General features: G+C 49.6%; 1 protein-coding gene across 1 annotated transcript; it reads left to right on the top strand.

The window, feature by feature from the left end:
• Window positions 1–1,014: 1,014 nt before the first annotated feature.
• On the top strand, window positions 1,015–17,332 carry LOC138794017 (olfactory receptor 6N1-like). Its single transcript, XM_069972783.1, has 2 exons — window positions 1,015–1,098; window positions 16,373–17,332. The coding sequence occupies exons 1-2, from the start codon at window positions 1,015–1,017 to the stop codon at window positions 17,330–17,332; spliced, it is 1,044 nt and encodes a 347-aa protein (XP_069828884.1).
• Window positions 17,333–24,416: the final 7,084 nt, after the last annotated feature.

Below are 24,416 nucleotides of genomic sequence, written 5' to 3' on the forward strand. Positions count from 1 at the left end.
ATACTGAAGTGCAATCATGAAATACAATAATAAACCTCTGACAATCACACAATCATGAAAAATGCCTTAGGAAGAACTGGGTAAGTGTATCTGTTAGGTAGAGTCTCTTTTAGGCAATGTAGAACATCGTCCATGTAAAAGGCTCTGGGACAGGAACTAGAGAACAATACAATACAGTGTCCCTCAGCACAAAGCTGGTTAGTACAGGGAGCTTGGTCAGGAGGACCAGGCACGAACCTTGAACGTTGCAAAGAACTTCTTCAACTTGAAACATAACAGTTATATGAACAGTCAAGAACTTTGCTTTCTGTAGTGAACCTTAATGAAAGAATGCAGGAGGGCCCTGAGTAGGTTTCTTCTTCTTCTTTTCCCACGGGTAGTAGAAGCGTGGAGGGACTGGAGCAGAAGCATCGCTGGATGCAGTGGTGACCACAATGTTAGGCGTCACCGTGGTGATGGCAGAGATGATGGGGGCCACATGATAGGTGACTGTAGTGGATGAGACAGCGGCTTTAGCCACAGCAGTGGAAGCAGCAGTGCTGGTTGCTGTAGTGGACCGGCCCGCTGTAGTGGACGGCCCCGCTGTATTGGAAGCTGCTGGAGCAGCGCTAGGCATAGCGGTGGCAGGCGACAGGGCAGCAAGGGCCTGCTGAATGTCCTTGATCAGCTGCATAATCTTAGGCCCACGCCCGAGCATCCATTGCGGCAGGGGCGGCGAATCACGCCCTGGAGGCTGCCACAGACCCGGGGACACTGAGGCCTTGGCTGAGTCCTTTACTTTGAGGCCCGGGACAGGGGACAAGAAAGTCGGGTCACTTAAGGACAGACACCCCTCCGGTGATGTGGATCCTCCGGTAGAGAAGGCTAAGTCGCATGCACTGGAACGGTCCGGTTTCGGCGAGATGCGGGAGCCAGGAGTGGATCCCCCGTCCTGATTAGCAGAGGCCGGAGTGGAGGCCCGGCTGTAGCTTTCGTCGTCCGACGGGGCAGCGCCCCAACTGGTGTTGCTGTAGGATGGGAGCGGTGCTAGCAGGAACGCTGGATCAAGCGCTGGCAGGAACGCTGGAAGCTCCGGTACCACAGGATCAGCTGCGGCAGGTACGCACTCCTTGCAGGACGCTATCGGGCCTTTGAGGACCTGGCAGTAGGCGGAGCGCAGAGGCTGAAGTTTCGGCGCAGTAGTCTGCCCGGCAACAGTGACGTCATCTGGCACAGGCAGCCAATCAGGAGGATCCACTGTAAAGTCTATGGCGCCGGGCGATTCCTGCGCTTTGGCAGCATGGCGGTTAACCCCCTCCTCTCCGGGGTATGGCGCAGTAAGAAATTGAAGAACACGGCGGCCATATTGTGTACAGTCTAGGGCCCTAGGCCATGGCCGGATTAAAGAGGGGGCACAAGGGGCACGTGCCCCTGGGCCTCCACCACTTGGGGGACCCCACCAGCTGGAACCCGGAAGGGGAGTTCTGGAGCAATTTTTTTTTTTTTTTTTTAAACCCCTCCGCCGCCCCGGCGCTAACATCCGCGCCCGGGCGGTTTTGGGGGGGAGGGGGGGGGGCTCAGGGGAGTGATGGGTCGGCCGGGGGATCAGGCTGAAAAAGTCTCCCCCATGCAGGGCCGGCGTGAGCTTCCGGTACAGACAGGCCGGAAGCTCACAGTGCAGCCCCGCGATGCCCGAACCTCTCTCCTGTTTGGCAGCGGCGTGATGACGTCACACGCACGCTGCTGAGCGGGGAAGAAGTTTGGGCATCGCGGGGCTGCACTGTGAGCTTCCGGCCTGTCTGTACCGGAAGCTCACACCGGCCCTGCATGGGGGAGACCTTTTCAGCCTGCCTCTGTACCTGCCGTCCTGCTGATCCCCCGGCTGGTCTCCCTGCCAGCCGGCTAATCCCTCAGCCCCCCCACCGCTCACTCTTCCCTCCCTGCCTGTCACCTCAGCTGCCCCCACCCATCCTCACCCCCTGCCACCCCAGCTTACCCCGATCTTCTCCCCCAGCCGCCCCCCATCTTCTCCCCCTGCAACTCCAGCCGCCCCCCATCTTCTCCCCCTGCAACCCCAGCCGCCCCCCCATCTTCTCCCCCTGCAACCCCAGCCGCCCCCCATCTTCTCCCCCTGCAACCCCAGCCGCCCCCCCATCTTCTCCCCCTGCAACCCCAGCCGCCCCCCCCATCTTCTCCCCCTGCAACCCCAGCCGCCCCCCATCTTCTCCCCCTGCAACCCCAGCCGTCCCCCCATCTTCTCCCCCTGCAACCCCAGCCGTCCCCCCATCTTCTCCCCCTGCAACCCCAGCTGCCCGCCCATCTTCTCCCCCTGTTGCCCCCGCTGCCCCCCCTGTTCCCCAGGTTTTCCCCCTCCCCCAGTCGCCCCAGCTGCTCTCCCTGCCCCCCAGCTTCTCCCCCTGCCACCCCAGCTGCCCTCCCATCTTCTCCCCCTCCCCCTGCCACCCCAGCTGCCCTCCCATCTTCTCCCCCTGCAACCCCAGCCGCCCCCCATCTTCTCCCCCTGCAACCCCAGCCGCCCTCCCATCTTCTCCTCCTGCAACCCCAGCCGCCCTCCCATCTTCTCCCCCTGCAACCCCAGCCGCCCCCCATCTTCTCCCCCTGCAACCCCAGCCGCCCCCCCATCTTCTCCCCCTGCAACCCGAGCCGCCCCCCATCTTCTCCCCCTGCAACCCCAGACGCCCCCCATCTTCTCCCCCTGCAACCCCAGCTGCCCCCCCATCTTCTCCCCCTGTTGCCCCAGCTGCCCCCCCTGTTCCCCAGGTTCTCCCCCTCCCCCAGTCGCCCCAGCTGCTCTCCCTGCCCCCCAGCTTCTCCCCCTGCCACCCCAGCTGCCCTCCCATCTTCTCCCCCTGTTCCCCAGCTTCTCCCCCTCCCCCTGTCACCCCAGCTTATCCCCCTCCCCCTGCCACCCCAGCTGCCCTCCCATCTTCTCCCCCTGTCACCCCAGCTGCTCCTCCTGTTCCCCAGGTTCTCCCCTACCCCGGTCGCCCCAGCTGCTCCCACTGTTCCCCAGATTCTCCCCCTCCCCGGTCGCCCCAGCTGCTCTCCCTGCCCCCCAGCTTTTTCCCCTCCCCCTGTTGCCCCAGCTGCTATCCCTGCCTCCCTTCCCCAGTCACCCCCAGCTGCCTCCTTCCCCAGTCACCCCCAGCTGCCCGCCTGCAGATGAGTTGTGGTCGGAGAAGTCTTCATGATGGCTGCTCCAGATGGAGAAGAAAGCGAAGTGTGAGCGACGGCAATCGGAGAAGACGTCACCTGTGAGTCATTAGTAACTGCACTATAATCACTTCTATACTGTGCAGAGCCTGTGCACCATTGGGGTCTTAATGGGTCAGTGTATTGTTTGCGGTAGTGTACTGACACAGCCCCGGGGTCACTACAGTACACTAGCGCAAATTTTTAAACTAGGACCCAACTACAAGAGCTGCAGGCACTACAGCTCCCAGCGTATGCTGAGGGCTGCAGACTGTCAGTAAATGCTGGGCGTTGTAGTGCCTGCAGCTGTTGTAGTTGGGTCCTGGGTGCATTATACACTGGATGCTTTTTGGGAGATCAGAATACATAGATCTGTGGGCGCTCAGTGCAGGGAAGTGACCCCAGAACATCACTAATAGGGGATAGGGGAAGATGTTGTTGTTCTATCCCCTATTAGTGATGTTCTGGGGTCACTTCCCTGCACTGAGCGCCCACAGATCTATGTATTCTGATCTGCCACAAGGGATTTGTCACAGATACAGATGAATCCAGGAAAGGAGCGGGTAGGGCTGGGCGATAATGGCCTAAATCTATATCGCGGTTTATCGTACATATAACTGCGGTAACGATAATTGAGCGATAATTATGACACGCCCCTTTTACAAGCCACACCCACTTGGTTGTGCCAAACGCAATATTTAGTTTCAATAACGTAAAAAAAAATAATAAAAATTAACTGAGCAGCAACCAAGGCTATGTACACACTACAGAACATGTATAGACAGGTATACAGCCACTACAGGATGTGTATATACAGGTATACAGCCACTACAGAATGTGTACACAGAGGTATATAGCTATGTACACAATACAGGACGTGTATACACAGGTATACAGAGCATTGTCTACACTGGATACAGCTGAGCGCAGGACTAGCCATGTACAATGTAACAGTCTGGAGCTCACAGAGCATTGTCTACACTGAATACAGCTGAGAGCAGGACTAGCTGTGTACAATGTATCAGTCTGGAGCTCACAGAGCATTGTCTACACTGGATACAGCTGGGAGCAGGACTAGCTATGTACAATGTATCAGTCTGGAGCTCACAGAGCATTGTCTACACTGGATACAGCTGAGAGCAGGACTAGCCATGTACAATGTATCAGTCTGGAGCTCACAGAGCATTGTCTACACTGGATACAGAGCAAGACTAGCTATGTACAATGTATCAGTCTGTAGAGCTCACACAGCATTGTCTACACTGGATACAGCTGAGAGCAGGACTAGCTATGAACAATGTATCAGTCTGGTGTCCAGGCTGTTTGTATCCAGTGTAGACAATGCTCTGTGAGCTAGACTGGGGCAGGATGGCTCTACTGGCACTAAACAAGCTAGGAACAGACAAGGATCTGATCATGTAGGGAGGGCAGAACACGTGTGCGGTGTGGACTATGGGACCGGGCTGAGTCGCGCAGCGCTCCGTGTGGTATCCACGGGACATGAAGGGCCGCATCGGACGACTGGGGTCTGCTCTGCTGTTGCGGGCGAGTTGGGGTCAACTGTGCCAGCCGGGGGCTGCTCTGCCATGTGGGGTGAGTGGGGACCCGCTGTGCCGGCCGGCCGGGGGCTGCTCTGCCATGTGGGGTGAGTGGGGACCCGCTGTGCCGGCCGGCCGGGGGCTGCTCTGCCATGTGGGGTGAGTGGGGACCCGCTGTGCCGGCCGGCCGGGGGCTGCTCTGCCATGTGGGGTGAGTGGGGACCCGCTGTGCCGGCCGGCCGGGGGCTGCTCTGCCATGTGGGGTGAGTGGATGACCGCTGTGTCGGGTGGGCGGAGGGCTGATACCTGTGTCGGGCAAGTGGATGACCGATATGCCGGGCGGGCGGCTGCTCTGCCGTGTCGGGCGGGTGGGGGCCGCTCTGCTGTGCCGGGAAGACCGCTGTGATATGCCGGACGGGGGAGGATGGCAGGGGCGCTCTGACACACGGTGCTGGTCTCCTATGTGCAGTCCGTGCATCCCTGCACAGACTGCACATAGGAGGCTTCCTCCGGCCTGTGCAGCGCTTAGGGCTCAGGTAGGAAAATAGTAAAAATACCGCAGATACCGTCCTGGCAAAGTTGAGGTCGGTTAACCGACGCCAGAGACGGTATCGGTATTTTGACGGTATACCGCCCAGCCCTAGGAGCGGGTCAGCATGTCACATTTCACTGGTTCTATACTGGTGGGCCCCAGGTGCCCCAGTCCGACACTGGACAGAAGCGGTCCCCAAATTAAGTCCCCGGCCTCCTTCCTTCCTCCATCACGTCTGTTTGATGAGAAGAGCGGGCATCAAGCAAAGCGGCACCCCAGTACCTAGTACTACTGCCAGCCGGGGGGTGCCGCTCAGTAGTACTGGGTGCTGGAGTGCCGGCCTCCAGCACCCAGCTCCCAGTATGCACCATGCAGGTAACCTGTCAGTGCCGATGGGAAGGGGGAGGGGGGAGGGCGCCTCAGCATGCAAAGTGCCTAGGGCAGCATGAACTCTAAATACAGGCCTGGGTGTAGGGTTAACTGTGTGTTGACACATCTCCCGCCCGGCAGGCTCCTCAGACTTCCCCCTGATAGAGGCTTCCTGGAGGATCCCGAACAACACTCTCCTGCTGCGACCCCCCCCCCCACCCCCCTCCTTCCCTCTGACCTCACTGAGGAGAGGACAGCGCGCCGACGGGACCTCAAGTGGTAGGAAACCTGATTTCTTTAGCTGGACGATCTGTCACAGCGGCTGCCATGCTGAAGGAACCAGGAGAGAAGAGAGACGACCCATCCCCCGCCCAGATCAGGTGAGTATGAGTGAATGGGGTATATTTACTATGGAGGACATTACAGCAGGGGTATATACTATGGAGGACATTACAACAGGGGTATATATACTATGGAGGACATTACAGCATGGGGTATATACTATGTATGGGGACACATCAGAGCAGGGGTATATACTATGGAGGACATTACAGCAGGGGTATATACTATGAAGGACATTACAACAGGGGTATATATACCATGGGGGACATTACAGCAGGGGTATATATACCATGGGGGACATTACAGCAGGGGTATATACTATGGAGGACATTACAGCAGGGGTATATATACTATGGAGGACATTACAGCAGGGGTATATATACTATGGAGGACATTACAGCATGGGGTATATACTATGTATGGGGACACATATCAGAGCAGGGGGTATATACTATGTATGGGGACATTACAGCAGGGGGCATATACTGTACTATGTATGGGGTCACATATCAGAGCAGAGGGCATATACTATGGGGGCACATTCGAGAAGGTGGTATATACTATGGGGGCACATTAGAGCAGGGGGTATATACTATGTATGGGGACACATATCAGAGCAGGGGGCATATACTATGTAAGGGGGCATATACTATGGGGGCACATCAGAGCACATTCTGATGGAGACACATATCAGAACAGGGGTATATACTATGTATGGGGACACATATCAGAGCATGGGCCATATACTATGGAGGCACATTAGAGCAGGGGGTATATACTATGGGGGCACATTACAGCAGGGGGCACAGCAGGGCTGGACATTATTACTATATGATGGCACAGCAGGGGGCAATATTACTATAAGTGGGCACAACATGAGGACTTTATTACTATACGGAGGCACAACAGGAGATATTATTACTATATGTGGGCACAGGGGACATTATTACTATATGGGGGCACAGCAGAGGATGCTACATACAGGGGACAACCCACACACATATTAAGAAAAAAGGGAAGGAAATTGAAGGAAATGTGCGGAGCCTGAGATGTTTGTCTTGCAGGTTGTAAAGAGAAGAATTGTAGCTGCAAGAAATCATCCTGGAGGAAAAGGAAAGTGACACCTGAGATTAAAGAAGACGTCACCTGTGAGTCACTAAATTACATGTTTTTTCTTAGTTTTTTTGTAGAAAACTATTTGGTAGGGGGCCCTGAAGTGAAAAGGGAAATATTGCTCTTTGCCATAATACACACGCTGCTTTTTAATAGCAGAGTTTTACTGTATCAGCTGAAATTGTGGCAAAACTGCATGAGAAAATAATTCTGTAGTCTGTGTGCAGCATATGGTATATACTGTATACAGTCTGTGTGCAGCATGTGGTATATACTGTATATAGTCTGTGTGCAGCATATGATATATAGCCTGTGTGCAGCATGTGGTATATAGTCTGTGTGCAGCATATAGTATATACTGTATATAGTCTGTGTGCAGCATATGGTATATACTGTATATACTCTGGGTGCAGCATATGGTATATACTGTATATAGCCTGTGTGCAGCATATGGTATATACTGTATATAGTCTGTGTGCAGCATATGGTATATACTGTATATAGCCTGTGTGCAGCATATGGTAGATACTGTATATAGCCTGTGTGCAGCATATGGTATATACTGTATATAGTCTGTGTGCAGCATATGGTATATACTGTATATAGCCTGTGTGCAGCATATGGTATATACTGTATATAGCCTGTGTGCAGCATATGGTATATACTGTATATAGCCTGTGTGCAGCATATGGTATATACTGTATATAGCCTGTGTGCAGCATATGGTATATACTGTATATAGCCTGTGTGCAGCATATGGTATATACTGTATATAGCCTGTGTGCAGCATATGGTATATACTGTATATAGCCTGTGTGCAGCATATGGTATATACTGTATATAGCCTGTGTGCAGCATATGGTATATACTGTATATAGCCTGTGTGCAGCATATGGTATATACTGTATATAGCCTGTGTGCAGCATATGGTATATACTGTATATAGCCTGTGTGCAGCATATGGTATATACTGTATATAGCCTGTGTGCAGCATATGGTATATACTGTATATAGCCTGTGTGCAGCGTATGGTATATACTGTATATAGCCTGTGTGCAGCGTATGGTATATACTGTATATAGCCTGTGTGCAGCGTATGGTATATACTGTATATAGCCTGTGTGCAGCGTATGATATATAGCCTGACAGCAGTGGATGATATATAGTCTGTGTGCAGCATATGATATATAGCCTGAGAGCAGTGTATGAGATATAGCCTGTGTGCAGCATATGGTATATACTGTATATAGCCTGTGTGCAGCATATGGTATATACTGTATATAGCCTGTGTGCAGCATATGGTATATACTGTATATAGCCTGTGTGCAGCATATGGTATATACTGTATATAGCCTGTGTGCAGCATATGGTATATACTGTATATAGCCTGTGTGCAGCATATGGTATATACTGTATATAGCCTGTGTGCAGCGTATGGTATATACTGTATATAGCCTGTGTGCAGCATATGGTATATACTGTATATAGCCTGTGTGCAGCGTATGGTATATACTGTATATAGCCTGTGTGCAGCGTATGGTATATACTGTATATAGCCTGTGTGCAGCGTATGATATATAGCCTGACAGCAGTGGATGATATATAGTCTGTGTGCAGCATATGGTATATACTGTATATAGCCTGTGTGCAGCATATGGTATATACTGTATATAGCCTGTGTGCAGCATATGGTATATACTGTATATAGCCTGTGTGCAGCATATGGTATATACTGTATATAGCCTGTGTGCAGCATATGGTATATACTGTATATAGTCTGTGTGCAGCATATGATATATAGCCTGAGAGCAGTGTATGGTATATAGCCTGTGTGCAGCATATGGTGTATATCCTATGTATGTCATATTCTGCACACAGGCTATATATGCCATATCATGGGCTGCACACAGCTGTGTATTTTAATCCTTTGGGTACGTTCACATGTACCATATCCGCTATATATTCTACACAGCCTTTAAGTACTTTCTGGGTGCTCCTTACTGCTTCAGGTAGTGTACATGGTTGGGAACTGCAGATGGGACTTAGACTTGCAAGTCCAGGTTCCTTCAGCGATTCACATCTGCATATGCTGCTGTGGTGGCTAACGCAGGGGGCAGGAGAGCACAGAAAGTGCTGAAGGGCTGTGTTCTCGCATTGCATTATTAACATAAACACAAAGTGGGAACACACCCCGAGTGGGAATACACCCCCTCCCCATCCTGTCTCTAGGGCCTGGCATCTTCCTCTGGACTGCAGCCTGTAGTGACCATCACATGCAAAACAGAGGAGGATGCTGAGCCACACAGCCAGGAGTGAGGAGGGGTAGGTGCTAAGTCTGCTACAGTAAGTAGCCACCTGTATAGATCGCTGTATGGGATATACTTGGGGGGAAAAAATGGGGGGAGGCCCCCAACAAAATTTTTGCCCAGGGCCTCCACCAACCTTAATCCGGCCCTGCCCTAGGCACTTCAATTACACCCATGATAATGCAGCAAACTGTCCCCTTTAGCAGCAGCACGCTAGGCAAAGTCTTTCTGGGAGTTGTAGTGCGCCTCTGGGGAATAGTTGGAGCGGGCACAACGCAGTTTGTATCCTGTTCGTGACGCCAAAAATGCGATGCCCCTGGCCCCTAGGGGCCACTCCGCTGAGAGGGTGTTGTAGCAGGCAGGAACTGGGGCAGCTGCTAACTGGATGGTTGTCACGATTTAGGCACGAGGGATCGCAGCTGGAAACCGGGCTCCTGACCGTGCGGAGACTAGGCATGCGATTCTTCGTTGTCCTTAGTCAGGGCACCAATTATCACACCAATGCCAAGGTTCAGAAACAACGGTAGTTGTGTATTTATTGTAACGGTGATAACTAGTAGCAACAGTCTCTCCGGATGCAACCGGGAATAAGGCAGGCTTGAATAAAGCAGAATAATGGGTGATGCTGCAATAGGCTGTGAAAGTAGCGTGCTGAATGATGGGAGTAGTAGTGAAACTGAAGATGAGATGCTGGGTGGAATGGAATTGAGATGAATACTTGCTGTTGATGATTAGAGAAGATGATGAGAGGAATGACTGAAGAACAACTGCACCCAGATCTGGAGAATAGATGAGAATCTTGAGGACTCGAGAACAGCACACAGCCAGGAATACTTCTTGTGGAACTGGAGCAGCAGAGCACATGTATCTCTCACCTTACAGGGGAGAGAGAACTCACACCGAACCTATCCCCTCTGTGGTAGTGTGGTAGGGAATAGACTGAGGTAGAACAGGAAGTCACATGGTAACCCCAGCCAAAGCTTGATGACCATTGGAGTTACCATGGAAGCAGGGCACAGTCACTTGACATCCAGCCATTGCATCATCACACCATTAGGCATATACAGTGAAATATACATGAGAAGTACCATACTTGAACACGGGGGGGGGGGGGGGGGGGGGGGGGGGGCGACATAATACCATTAGGCACTGATACCTGAATATACAAACAATAAATGAATGGAATAGCAGACCTGAACACTGAGAAGGGTGACACAATACACGCAGTTTGTAGTGGACCATAGCTTTCCAGAACAGAACTGGTTACAATAAAAGTGTGAGGATAAGAGGGTCTGTTCTGGGACAATGCATTACAATTTAAAAACGATTTAAAGCCCTTACAAGGGCTGTTTGTTTGTATTGCTAGTATTCCCTGCCTACTGGAACCCTTCCTAATGCTCTCCCTGACCAGCAGCAGCTCTGTCCCTAATCTCTTCCAGCATACGTCTGAAGCAAGCACTACCGGCCGCGATTTTTATATGGCAGGGTCATCTGATCTGGCCAACCAATCACTGATATCGACATGTATGGGTCCCACGTCATTGCAGGATGTACCAAAGAGTCTCCTGCATGTTTATTGGCTGAGAAATAGCGCCCAAACTTACAGTACCCTAATACTCGAACGAGTACCAAGCTTGGACGAGCATGTTCGCTCATCATTACATAGGTAGAAGAGAACCAGCACCTGAGAGTGGTCAGCACAAAACACATGGTACAAAGCAATTAACCCATTAACTACTTCAGCCGTGCAATAGAGTTGGGTGACACCTAGTGGGGAAAACACAGTACTACATCTCCCACTTGCAAACCTGAGAGAATGACTTACTTGGGTGCTCTAGACAGCACCAGTGGTGGGACACCCCACAACATCTACAGCTCAGCCTGTAGAATGACCTCTTTAAAGGTCACAGTTATACACTGTTACACCAATGTTTCCCATTCATGTCAATAGGACAGGCGCTGTACATGTTTATGTACTGTACATATGCCTATGTTTTTGGGGATTACTGTAAAGTATATCACTAAATCTGTTTGGGTAAGATGGACACCCCTATAATAATCTAAATTACAATTAAATAATTGCAACAAATTAGAAAAATATAATCATTATAGTTTAATTAATTGAATAAATAAATAAATAAATAATATATGGAGCCACTTTTTAGCGGAAAAATCCTGATACAATGGACCCTCAGACCCCCGGACAAGCAAAGTTTATACCTATATTTGTCACCTATCCAGACCAACAAAATACTTAATAAAACAATAAATCAGATATTGTATATGGTGGCATAAACCACCCATTAGTAGTATGATAACTTCCATAGAAGATTCCACTGAAGACTCGTCTACTGTAAATCTTAGGAGCCATCACCAATTCTTGATTAACCCCTGAGGAAGAAATAGATGAGATGTGAAAATTACTGTAAACAACAACAAGGTGATCGCCATTACAGGAGAAGCAGATGCTACAAAGTATCAACACACTGTAATAATTCCTGAGAGGGTTATAACCATAATTAATATCCCTCCAACTTATTACAAAAGGGTATAAATAGGGATGTAAGAAGCCGGGAGGGCGCTCCTCTGTAGGGCGAGAAGATCACAACAACGAGAAATTCTCCAGACACAGAAAAATCCAAAAATCACTAATTTTCCTCAATAATATTTCAATTTTCTCGACCTTTCTGCTATGGGAGAAAATCTATACAAGGTAAGTGTGACGCTAAGGCTTAGGGCTCTATTACATGCGAGGAGTATCAGTGGAGCAGGCTGATATCCCCCTGTGCAATAGAGCAAGAGATCAGCCAAGTGAGCAAACAATCAGGGATCATCCATCGACAGCTCACCACCCTCTACTAATCCTGTATTATACTTCAGAGCTGCACTCACTATTCTGCTGGTGGGGTCACTGTGTACATAGATTACATTACTGATCCTATACTGATCCTGAGTTACATCCTGTATTATACTCCAGAGCTGCACTAAGTATTCTGCTGGTGGGGTCACTGTGTACATACATTACATTACTGATCCTGTATTATACTCCAGAGCTGCAGTCACTATTCTGCTGGTGGGGTCACTGTGTACATATATTACATTACTGATCCTGAGTTACATCCTGTATTATACTCCAGAGCTGCACTCACTATTCTGCTGGTGGGGTCACTGTGTACATAGATTACATTACTGATCCTGTACTGATCCTGAGTTACATCCTGTATAATACCCCAGAGCTGCACTCAGTATTCTGCTGGTGAGGTCACTGTGTACATACATTACATTATTTGTCCTGCCCCCCTATGCCAGTTGCTACACCAATGCCTCCTCCTGATGTCTTCTCCTTTACCAGTCACTACACTGATGCCTCCTCCTATACCAGTCATTACACTGATGTCTTCTCCTGTACCAGTCACTACACTGATGTCTCCTCCTGTACCAGTCACTACACTGATGCCTCCTCCTATACCAGTCATTACACTGATGTCTCCTCCTGTACCAGTCACTACACTGATGTCTCCTCCTATACCAGTTACTACACTGATGTCTCCTCCTGTACCAGTCACTGCACTGATGCCTCCTCCTATACCAGTTACTACACTGATGTCTCCTCCTCCTGTACCAGTCACTACACTGATGTCTCCTCCTGTACCAGTCACTACACTGATGTCTCCTCCTCCTGTACCAGTCACTACACTGATGTCTCCTCCTGTACCAGTCACTACACTGATGCCTCCTCCTCCTGTACCAGTCACTACACTGATGTCTCCTCCTGTACCAGTCACTACACTGATGCCTCCTCCTGTACCAGTCACTACACTGATGTCTCCTCCTTTACCAGTCACTACACTGATGCCTCCTCCTGTACCAGTCACTACACTTTCTTCTTTCCTATCACCTCTCTTCTTCTATTGCACTCTGTTCACCCAATCACAGCGCACCATACACACTGTAGAGGAAGTTAGTCCCATGGGTAGGGGATGAGCAAGAGTTTTTCTGTTGAGAAAGGACACAAGCTTAATAGTTCTCCACAGCGGTCTTGTCCGGGCCCTGGCCCTCTGCCGGGTACCCCAAAGTTTAGTCTTCGACAGTGCCCCCCATAGGTAGGACGCAAGACAGCACACTGTTACCAACCTTCTTACAAGTACCCTCACAAAGCACTATGCGGTGTTAAACCTCTTAGAAGAGGACTAGCCAACAGATAACCTCAACCCACGCCATGGACAAGAAAAGTCACAGAGCAGGACAGTATCCACTATAGAGCCATAGAGCCAGGAATGATCCAGGTGGAGCAAAGTTGCAGTAAGCCTATAAACTCCATCTCGCAGCGCGGGTGTCAGCAGGGAACCCTCAGCATTCCGCTCAACCCAGGTAACAAGGTCTGGGACCTGTGTCACCCATTAGTAAGGTTCGGCCAACGCTAGTGGGCATAAGGTGGTGTGAAGACTAAAACAAAAGTCAATACACGGGCACAGGTGTTCTTCTTCTTCTACAAGTATTCTATTGTATCCTCCAACATCCCGGCAGAGGACACTACTACATGGGTTGAGACTCTCACGGCCTCCTCTTTTCTGCTACTCTACCTCAGCACAACTCAACACAACTACCTCCTACTCTGCCCTTATCCTACAGATCTGGTTGTCCTATGTTCAAGTCTTTTATTGGAACTTTGTCAAGTGTATATCAAAGATCTTCTGTATTACCTGCTGCAGATGTACAAGTAGTAAATTAACTCAACGTTATCTCAAGAGTCTGTGATCATCACCACCTACACAGTGTATACACCGCAACCTTAGGACACTTCCCCTTTTTGAGGGTGGCGGGTCCTACTACCCGGGGGCAGGGGGTGGGGGGGGGCGTTACACCAATCTGGCCACTTGTGACTGCATCATCCGCAACTACACTATCCCAAGGGACCTGGCAGCACACTGACCACAGGGGAAAAGGGTACAATCGGACTTACACCTTAAAAGCAGGCGTGCCATCACACCTGTGTACCCACTGGCGTCACGTGACCACACAATAAGCTTCACACTACAACACCTAGCAAGTGACCGTCCGTCCCTCCGATATAACACCTCTGGAGGTCCACCACAATGCCTCCTCCTGTACCAGTCACTACACTGATGTCTCCACCCCCTGTACCAGTCACTACACTGATGTCTCCCCCTGTACCAGTCACTACACTGATGTCTCCTCCTGTACAGTCACTACACTGATGTCTCCTCCTGTACCAGTCACTACACTGATGTCTCCTCCTGTACCAGTCACTACACTGATTTTTCCTCCTCCTCCTGTACCAGTCACTACACTGATGCCTCCTCCTCCTCCTGTACCAGTCACTACACTGATGTCTCCTCCTCCTCCTGTACCAGTCACTACACTGATGTCTCCACCCCCTGTACCAGTCACTATACTGATGCCTCCCCCTGTACCAGTCACTACACTGATGTCTCCTCCTTCTCCTCCTGTACCAATCACTACACTGATGTCTCCTCCTGTACCAATCACTACACTGATGTCTCCTCCTCCTCCTGTACCAGTCACTACACTGATGTGTTCCCCTGTACTAGTCACTACACTGATGTCTCCTCCTCCTCCTATACCAATCACTACACTGATGTTTCCTCCTCCTCCTGTACTAGTCACTACACTGATGTGTTCCCCTGTACCAGTCACTACATTGATGTCTTCTCTTGTACCAGTCACTACATTGATGTCTCCCCCTGTACTAGTCACTACACTGATGTCTCCTCCTGTACCAGTCACTACATTGATGTCTCCTCTTGTACCAGTCACTACACTGATGTCTCCTCCTGTACCAGTCACTACACTGATGTCTCCTCCTCCTCCTGTACCAGTCACTACACTGATGTCTCCTCCTCCTCCTGTACCAGTCACTACACTGATGTCTCCTCCTCCTGTACCAGTCACTACACTGATGTCTCCTCCTCCTCCTGTACCAGTCACTACATTGATGTCTCCTCCTGTACCAGTCACTACATTGATGTCTCCTCCTGTACCAGTCACTACATTGATGTCTTCTTCTGTACCAGTCACTACACTGATGCCTCCTCCTATACCAGTCACTACACTGATGTCTCCTCCCCCTATACCAGTCACTACACTGATGTCTCCTCCTCCTCCTCCTGTACCAGTCACTACACTGATGCCTCCCCTTGTACCAGTCTTGTAGTGACTTTGTGTGGGAGAAGAAGAAGACTTTCGTACTTGAGAATAAAAAGAAGAAAACCGCCTTTTCAGAGTGTCAGTTTCGGTAGTATGAGGCAAGGATGAACCCAGGTGACAGTTTGGGTTTAGCTTGTAGAGGAAAGTCTCTCATGAAGGAAATCTGTAAGCTGTGACTCCTGACAAGGGCCCTGGCCCTGGGCCAGGCCCGGTTATAGGGTTCAGCACGAGCTTTGTCACTGAGTCTCTTCCTTTCCCCATCAACTAAAGAAGGCCCACAAGAAATTAACACTCCTAAATACGGGTGGCCTCCTATTGCTGGGGAAAGTGCTATAAAAAGTGAGGTGAAGGAGTATGATAAGGTGAAGAGTCTGAGGCACCCAAGCTAGTGATTGTTTAACAGAAAACAGTAAAATACACAGTTAACCCTTTTACCTTTAGCTATGCAAAGAGAACAAGAGAGAGTGAGACACCAAGTGGTGATGGTGCACGATGACACCCATCATCCCGCAGTGTGACATCTGACAGACATACCCTTTGACAGGTGGAATACAGAACTAAGTGGCACACCTGTACTGGGACAATACAATAAACAACTGTAGTGAAGATATTTAAAGGATATACATGCCTACTAAAATGTTTTGCCAGATGCTGTGGTGGGTTTATTAACTGCGCCCCTGGCTTACTTCACGGAAAAGGTGCAAACAAGATGCGTGCCTATTCCATGGTGTAGGCACCTCTTACCGAATTTATCACGACTAACATTTTTCTATTTGATTCTCCCTTACCAGGTGGATGAGGATTACCGTCAAGCAGTAGTTTCTTCCAATCTGACCATTACTCCTGTAACAGAATTCATCATCTTTGGTTTCCCGAGTCTTCAGCAGTATCAGCTTCTGCTCTTCTGTGTGTTCCTCCTTATATATCTGTTCACCATCACTGGGAATGGAAGCATCATCTTCTTGGTGGCCCTTGACCGCCGGCTGCATACTCCTATGTATTTCTTTGTCAGTAACTTATCTGTCCTTGATCTGAGCTACGCAACGGTAACCATCCCTAAGATGTTGGCCAAGTTCTCCATGAACCTTGACACCATTTCTTATAAGGCCTGCTTGGCTCAGATGTATATTTTTGAGTCTTTAGTAGTTACAGAGTGTTTCTTACTGACGGCAATGGCTTATGACAGATATGTCGCCATATGTTCTCCTCTACATTACCCGACCATCATGACTAAGAGACGATATCTACTGTTGATAGCTATGGTATGGGTCGGTGGTTTTGCTGCCCCAGCCCCAGTCTTAATTTTAGCCTTGAATATACTATTTTGTGGCCCTAATATGATCCATCATTATTACTGTGACCATCCACCATTGTTGCAGTTGGCCTGTTCTGACACCTCTGTAAATATAGCGGTCGGCTCCACCATCGGGGCTCTATCTCTTCTAATATCATTGATTCTAGTCATCATTTCTTACATTAAAATCATATTAGCCATCCTGAAAATGAATTCCAAAGAAGGACGTATGAAGATGTTCTCCACATGCGCCTCACACTTCACTGTGGTCAGTATCTTCTACTTGCCGCTTACCGTCATATATATACAGCCAAAGGCCTCCTCAGATGTGGACTCTCTGGTGGCCCTGCTCTACACAGTATTAACACCTATGATGAATCCAGTTATATACAGCCTCAGGAACAAGGACATTATAGAGGCTTTCAAGAAGAAAATCCACTTTGTAACCAAAGAATAGCAAAGATATATTGAATTTTGTGTCAATAATTAATAAAAATGTTATATTTATGAATCCTCTTATATCATTCTGTGTGTCTATAGATAAGGTCTTTTAATCTGGAAATCCTCATCATTCAGCATTGGCTATTATCTTGAATGGACGTATTAGCAGACAAATGCCTTATGCACTTGACCAGTGTATTGTATGACTTATTACCATTTGTACAGCTATATAACATAGCGTCCATAGAAGTCTCTTTATATATATCACTATAAACCTTCAGCTTCATCCATGTGAATCCAATCTAAAAAAAATAAAAAATAAAAAATAAAACATTGCAGCACGTTCCAATACATGGAAGTGTCCTCCCCTTAAAGGGAGCCTGTCACCCCGGCTGCCAGGGTAAAGCCCGCCCCCACCCCAGGGTGGAGCCCTTTATATTCACCCCCTCTCGAAGTCCCAGACCCCGACCCGGAGCCAAGAAATCCCCATCAGAAGCTGTGTGCGCGCTCACCAGAGATGAGTCCGACGCCCATAGAGAATGACTGCTCCAGTCATTCTCTATGGGCATCAGACTCATCTCTGGTGAGCGCGCACGGCTTCTGACGGGGATTTCTTGGCGCCGGGATGGGGTCCAGTACCAGGACTTCAAAAGGGGGGGAGAATATAAGGGGCTCCATTGGGGGTCGGGAAGGCTTCACCCCAGCAGATAGTGGTTCCACGTAGTAGTAGTAGATCACGCTCCTATTATGTATGAGGTGACTCCCCATTTCTCTGTCAACCTTTGTGCTGGAGATCACCCCAGAGTGGCTCAATGATATTGAGGTCAGGGAGACTCCAGAACTTTCACTTTGTTCTGTTGTAGCCAATGACAGGTCAATCATGACAACAAAAAACATCCAAATCACCTAGATCAAAAGTTCACAAACCCTGGGGATATTGGCGTGATGACATGCACACAAGTTGACACAAATTGACAAAAATTTTGACCAGAACTACTAGGAAAATTGTTTGGGATGCAAAGAAAAACCCACAAATAACATCAACTAAAATACAGTGTGGCTGTTCAAGATGCACAATATGGTGGTACTTGAAGAAAAATGGTCTGCATGGTTGAGTTGCCAGAAGAAAGACATTAGTGGGGCAAATGCCCCAAAGTATCTCACCTACAATACGCCAAACAAAACAGACACAAGCCTCAGAACTTCTGGAACAAGGTAATTTTGAGTGACTGCCAACAGGTAACAAACCTCTACCACCCGCAGACTGCTGGCTCTTATAACTAAATAAAAACACAACACCATTCTACTTTTGCTGGACGAGGGTCGGCCACAGCATTTATTAATTTTAAACTGTTTTAAAGTAACTCCAACTCTCTCCAACGTGGAGAACTCATATCCAGGCTACACGCGGAGTGGCAGGCCGCCGGACTCCCAGCGGACACATCGAACTTCCAGGCTCACTTTATCACCACTTTAACCTCGGAACCGCCATGAAGGAGCCCTTATACACCTATAGGGCTCCGACCCCCGCCCAGCAAAAACATGGCCTGTTCGATGCCATCCTGGAGGCCTGATATAAAAATATCCAATCCAATGTCGGATAAATGTACTTCGTCAGGCCGCATAAAGCGGCTGTTATCGCCCTCAAGCTGTCTCTGCCTAACTACCACCAAGGACCTGGATCTCACAAATCGGGATACACGGAAATTGATGGACCTCCACGCCCTTTCAACAGCAGCGGCATCCCGGGCATCTTGCCAGACCATCCGAGAAACTATTTCTGACCATACCAAGACTAGGTCTGTAAAAAAGGTTGCAAAACGGTCAATGTCTGCTCGCATAATTGTCAACAACTCAGCCATTCTCATGGAGCAGAGATCCTTTCCGCCCACATGCAAAACTAAAATTATTGGACCCGACACCCTGGAACTGATGTCAACAATGATGGCCACCGCAGCCCACCGATACCCCTCCAATTGACCTCCATTCCACAAAATCCAAGGTCACGACCTACCGGTCGACACTCCGCTCTCTGTGCCGCTCGAGCAACATAGGAGTGACCAAGAATCCAGATCACGGGCCTAGCAAGACCTAATAATGAAAAACATTGTTAATTCACAATAGCAAATCTGGACGGATATAGCTTGCAAAACATGAAGAACGTCAGCGGCCAATACGCTTCACCTCTGCCTCTGGCAAGCCCGCCCGTGCCGCCTCTGTAGCCGCCCCTATACGAAAAGAATGTAATGCGAATTTGGCAGGGGGAACTCCGATAGCCGACAAACAACGTCGAAAAACGGAAATAATATGGTATCTGGTAACGGGAGTAGAATCCGCATGAACGAAAAAATTTCGGCCTCTGGGCCGCAAAGACAGATACTCGGTAACGCATTGCAACGGGCAAACCGTGCACACCTTGTATAGGTATCCATACACCCTGTCGATACTGATCCGTTTTTGAGCCGCGCAAGCGCAAACGTAAAGAGCCATTGGAGACTAAGATGTCATCAAAAAGAAGACCTCCCTGTTTTAACTTAGAAGGGGGAAGGAGTTCCCCTATTCGCAATGCCCCGAAAAAGGCCGTGCAAAAGCAAGCCGCAAAAAGACGCGCCTCCAACACTGAAGAGCAGACGTGGCTACACGCTACAACTATACGCGCTAGCAAATCGTAAGACACGGGACGTCTAGCTTCGCGCCGGACATGCTCCTTCCTCCAGCCCTTCAGGGCCTGTCTGATGAGGAAATGTTTAGTGGAATCAGCCCAGCCATGTATTTTTAGAAAAAAGGCTACACCTGAAAGGGAACGCAGGGCAACCGAGCTAGAAACCCTGGCCTCGCGCAGCTGCAAGAAATATTCAAGTGTGACCTGTAACCTTAAAGAATTACTGGAGGCCACATCCCTTGAGCCTGCTAACTGCAACCATGCATTCCTGGCCTTACCGTGCCTCTGCCAAGTCGGCGGAGTAACCGAGGAACTAATCAGGGTCATCAGTTGCTGTTGTCCACTATTTCCCAGAGATGCTGAGGACATAATTGACCATGGATATCCGCTCCCGGTAAGAGCGCTCGGAATTCCTGCCAATGACAACGAGAAAGGGCATCAACAAGAACGTTATCTTTACCGGGGACATGCCGTGCTCGAAAGTAGATGTTCAATTCCAGACAGCGCAGCACCATGTGTCGCAGCAATGACAAAACGGGAAGATAAAAAGAGGACAAACGGTTAATACAATATAAAACTCCTAAATTGTCTGTACGAAAACAAATGTGCCTGTTGCTAAACTGTGCACCCCAAATTTCAATGGCAACTATAATTGGAAATAGCTCCAAGAGGGTAAGATTTTTACACAGAGATGGTCTCCAGTTGTCCGGCCACGAGGAGTAACACCAAGATTTTCGAAAAATAGTTCCAAAACCGCAAGCACCTGAAGCATCTGTGAAGAACTCTAACTCACCATTACTACATTCAACGCTTCGGAGACATGTGCGACTATTATAGGAGCCAAGAAATGAACTCCAGACGAGCAGATCACTTTTTAGCTGTTTGGTCAGCCTAATCCGATGCCCTGGAGCCCCAACCCCCCGGGTTGATAACAAAAGGCGACGGGAAAAAACCCTGCCCATCGGCATCACCCGGCAGGCAAAGACTAAAAGGCCCAACATAGACTGCATTTGTCGCAACGTAACTTTTTGAACTGCACAAAAACCTTCGATTAACTGTGAGAGCCGAAGAAGCTTATCAGGGGGAAGTCTGAAAACCATCTCCGTGGAGTCAATTTCTATACCTAGAAAAGACAAAGTGGTGCTGGGTCCTTCCGTCTTTTCTTCTGACACTGGCACACCGAATTGTTTCATGAAGAAACAAAACGAATTGAGGAGATAAAGACATTGACTACTCCCGGCCGGAGCCACAAAGAGGAAGTCATCTAAATAGTGCAAAATTGCCGTGGAACCTGTTTCACATCTTACTACCCATTCAAGAAAAGAACTGAACATCTCGAAATAATGGCAAGATATGGAACAGCCCATCGGCAAACAAGTGTCATAGTAGTATTTCCCTTCAAAATGACAACCAAGGAGGTAATAGCAATCTGGATGCACAGGGAGGAGGCGAAAGGCGGACTTAATATCCGACTTCGCCATTAATGCACCTGGTCCTGCCTGTCTCACCAACATAACTGCCCTGTCAAATGAAACATACGAGACCGACGCATCATCCTGCGAAATGCCGTCATTGACAGACATAACTTTTGGGTACGAGAGGTGGTGTATAAGTCGGAATTTTCCTTGTTCTTTTTTGGGGACCACTCCTAAGGGGGAGACTCTCAAGTTAAAAAAAGGGGGGGGGGGAGAGAAAAGGGGCCTTCAATCCTGCCAAGGGAAACTTCCTTCCCTAACTTCCCTAACTAGGACAAGCGGATGGTCTCTCACAGATTTAAGGTTCTCTGCAAACAAAGGGGTTCTGCTAAGAATAAAAGGAATAAAGAACCCATAAGTAAAACCATTCCTCAATTGCTCAGCCTCTGTCTCATTGGGGTATTGCTTCAGCCAGGGCTCCATCGCGATTGGAGTCCTTTGTGTCACTAGCGCCTGCGCGTGGAGGTTTTGTGGTATGTGTTTTACATCGAATGGCTGGGTGGTTACCTCCGCATGCCGAGCATTCGTGTCGGTATTTACATAGCGCGGCAAATCTGCAGTGCCCTTCATTAAATGACCAGCACGCACCTGGTCTACACACGGCCATTGTCTCCTGGGCTGCTGTCCCGGAGACAGTGGCCCCGGATTGAAAGGGGAAAGGGCGGTGTGGCCTGGTCATCAAACGTAACCATACGTCAGTGGCTTTAACACCCCAGCCGATATCTGGCTGGAGACTTAAACGCTGACGAAATTCCTTGTCATATCGCCACCACGCTGAGCCCCCATGAGTTTTATAAGGGGTATAGACCGTGTCCAAATATGTAAATAGCTCCTGACAGCGCTCTGGGTGCTTCTGCCCCATCACACAACCTAATACAGCAATAGCCTGCAACCAATTGTTCATTGTTTTTGCAGGCTTAGGCCTGCGATCATAAGGTCTGGCGTCCGGGAGACGCCATTCCTTATCTATAGTAAACTGCCCCCCAGGCATCAACATAATTAAACTCACCTGAAGTAGTCGCTTGAGGAGGCAAAACAGGCATTGTCGGTAAAACGGGAGTCGCAGGAGGAACAGGAAGGGGAGGAGGAGGAGTAGGAGGGACAGGTGGAGGAGGAATAGCAGCATGGGGATCCTCCTTTGTAACCAGGCTGCCTGTCCTGGACGGCGGAGGCACCAGCCTCGTGGCGCATGAGACCGGCCAGTCTCGCCAGAGGACCACTCGGATGATGAAGGAGATCGCCAGCGGGAAGGTCTGGACCTCCCGGACTGGTGAGAAGCTCTGGAATAGTGGCGGGAACATCGTCTTCTAGAACCTCTATAGCTATGGCTCCCAGAATCCTGAGAGGAGGAAGAGGATCTAGACCTGTGGCGGGGCCTATGGGATCTTCTGTGAGATACAGCCAGGTGCATTTGCTCAGTGATGGCCGCAATCTCAGCAGGGTTAATTGATTGTATAGTAGGGGTGACTGGCTGTGCAGCAGGGGGAGCAGATTGTACAGAGGGGTTAACTGACTGGGCAGCAGGGGGAACTAAGTGCATAGGTGCCATAGCTGAGGCGAGAGGGGGTGGAGGGAGGGAGGTAGAAGCAGCAGCAGCCACGTCTGTTGCTGCAGCAGCAGGGGCTACCTCTGTAGATGTAGCTGCAGGAGCCTGTGCCGACATTTGGGGTCCCTGAGAGGGTGGTTGGGTGGCCAGGCGATCCGATGAGGAGCTCTGACTAGCCTGCACTCCCATCCTCACAGCCGGAAGGTACTGGCGCAGTAAACCGTAAGTCGCGGCCGCAGCACTTCCGGTAAGGGGGCGGGGCTCCGGAAAGGTGGGAGGGCGCGAGTAGCTGCGGGTTTTTGCCGATAGATGAGAAGAGCCCGGGCTAAGCCTAGCCGGAGGCCACGACACTCGCGCAGACCGGCGGCTCCCTGTGCTCAGGTCAGAGGAGGGGGGAAGAGAAGTTCCAGAGGTAGGTGGAGCAAGCGGGGGGGGGGGGGATATTACCGGAGGCAGGGGGAGGTGTTATAGCGGCCATCAGCCGGTTTAGGAGGCCCCCATCAGACTGCAGACGGGCCCTGATAACCTGCAGCAGCTGTTCTTCCGCCATCTCTCTGGAACACGGACAGCAAGGGGATGTGTCCTGCTTGCTACTGGATCACCAAGAGGAAGAGGTAAGACACGGGAGGGTATAATAAGCATTCCACCCTGCTGCTTTTGGACGGCTATGGTCATGTGTATGAAAGGGGGCTGTCCCGGTGCAACCAACTTAATCTAAAGCAGAGGGGGTAAAGGGGGGGGGATGTAACCGATGATGAGAACCATTCCTACCCAGCACTCTGCTAACTATGCCCAGCAACAAACCGTTTGCAGTCCCTGGGCACACACGCCTGTTTGCCTCACCAGATGAGACCATAATTGAACCTATGGCCCCAACCATAAATGTTACATTTGGAGAGGTGTCAACAAGGCTTAAGATGAAAGGGACACCACCTACTGTAAAGCACAGGGATGGATTGCCGATCTTTTGTGGATGTGTGAACTACAAAGGCACAGGAAAGATGAATGCAGCAGGTTATCAGCACTCATCAGCCCAGAAGCTTCGCATGGGACGTATTTGGACGTTCCAACATGACAAAGATTTAAAACAGAAGGCCAAGAAGAACTGTCATTGTCTACAACAGAACAAAGTGAAGGTTCTTAAGTGGCCATCAGAGTCTCCTGACCTCAATATCATTGCGCTACTCTGGGGAGATTTCCAGCACACATTTCATACAAGACAGCCCAGCAATTTACAGGAACTGGAGGCTTTTTGCAAGGAAGAATGGGCAGCTTTACCATCTGAGAAAAAAAGAGTCTCATCCACAACTACCACAAAAGACTTCAAGCTGTCATTGATGTCAGAGGGGACAATACACGGGATTAAGAACTGAGCTATGTAAACTTTTGATCAGGGTCATTTGGATATTTTTGGTTG

Source organism: Dendropsophus ebraccatus, chromosome 5 (assembly GCF_027789765.1).
Source record: "Dendropsophus ebraccatus isolate aDenEbr1 chromosome 5, aDenEbr1.pat, whole genome shotgun sequence".
NCBI classification, from domain to species: domain Eukaryota; kingdom Metazoa; phylum Chordata; class Amphibia; order Anura; family Hylidae; genus Dendropsophus; species Dendropsophus ebraccatus.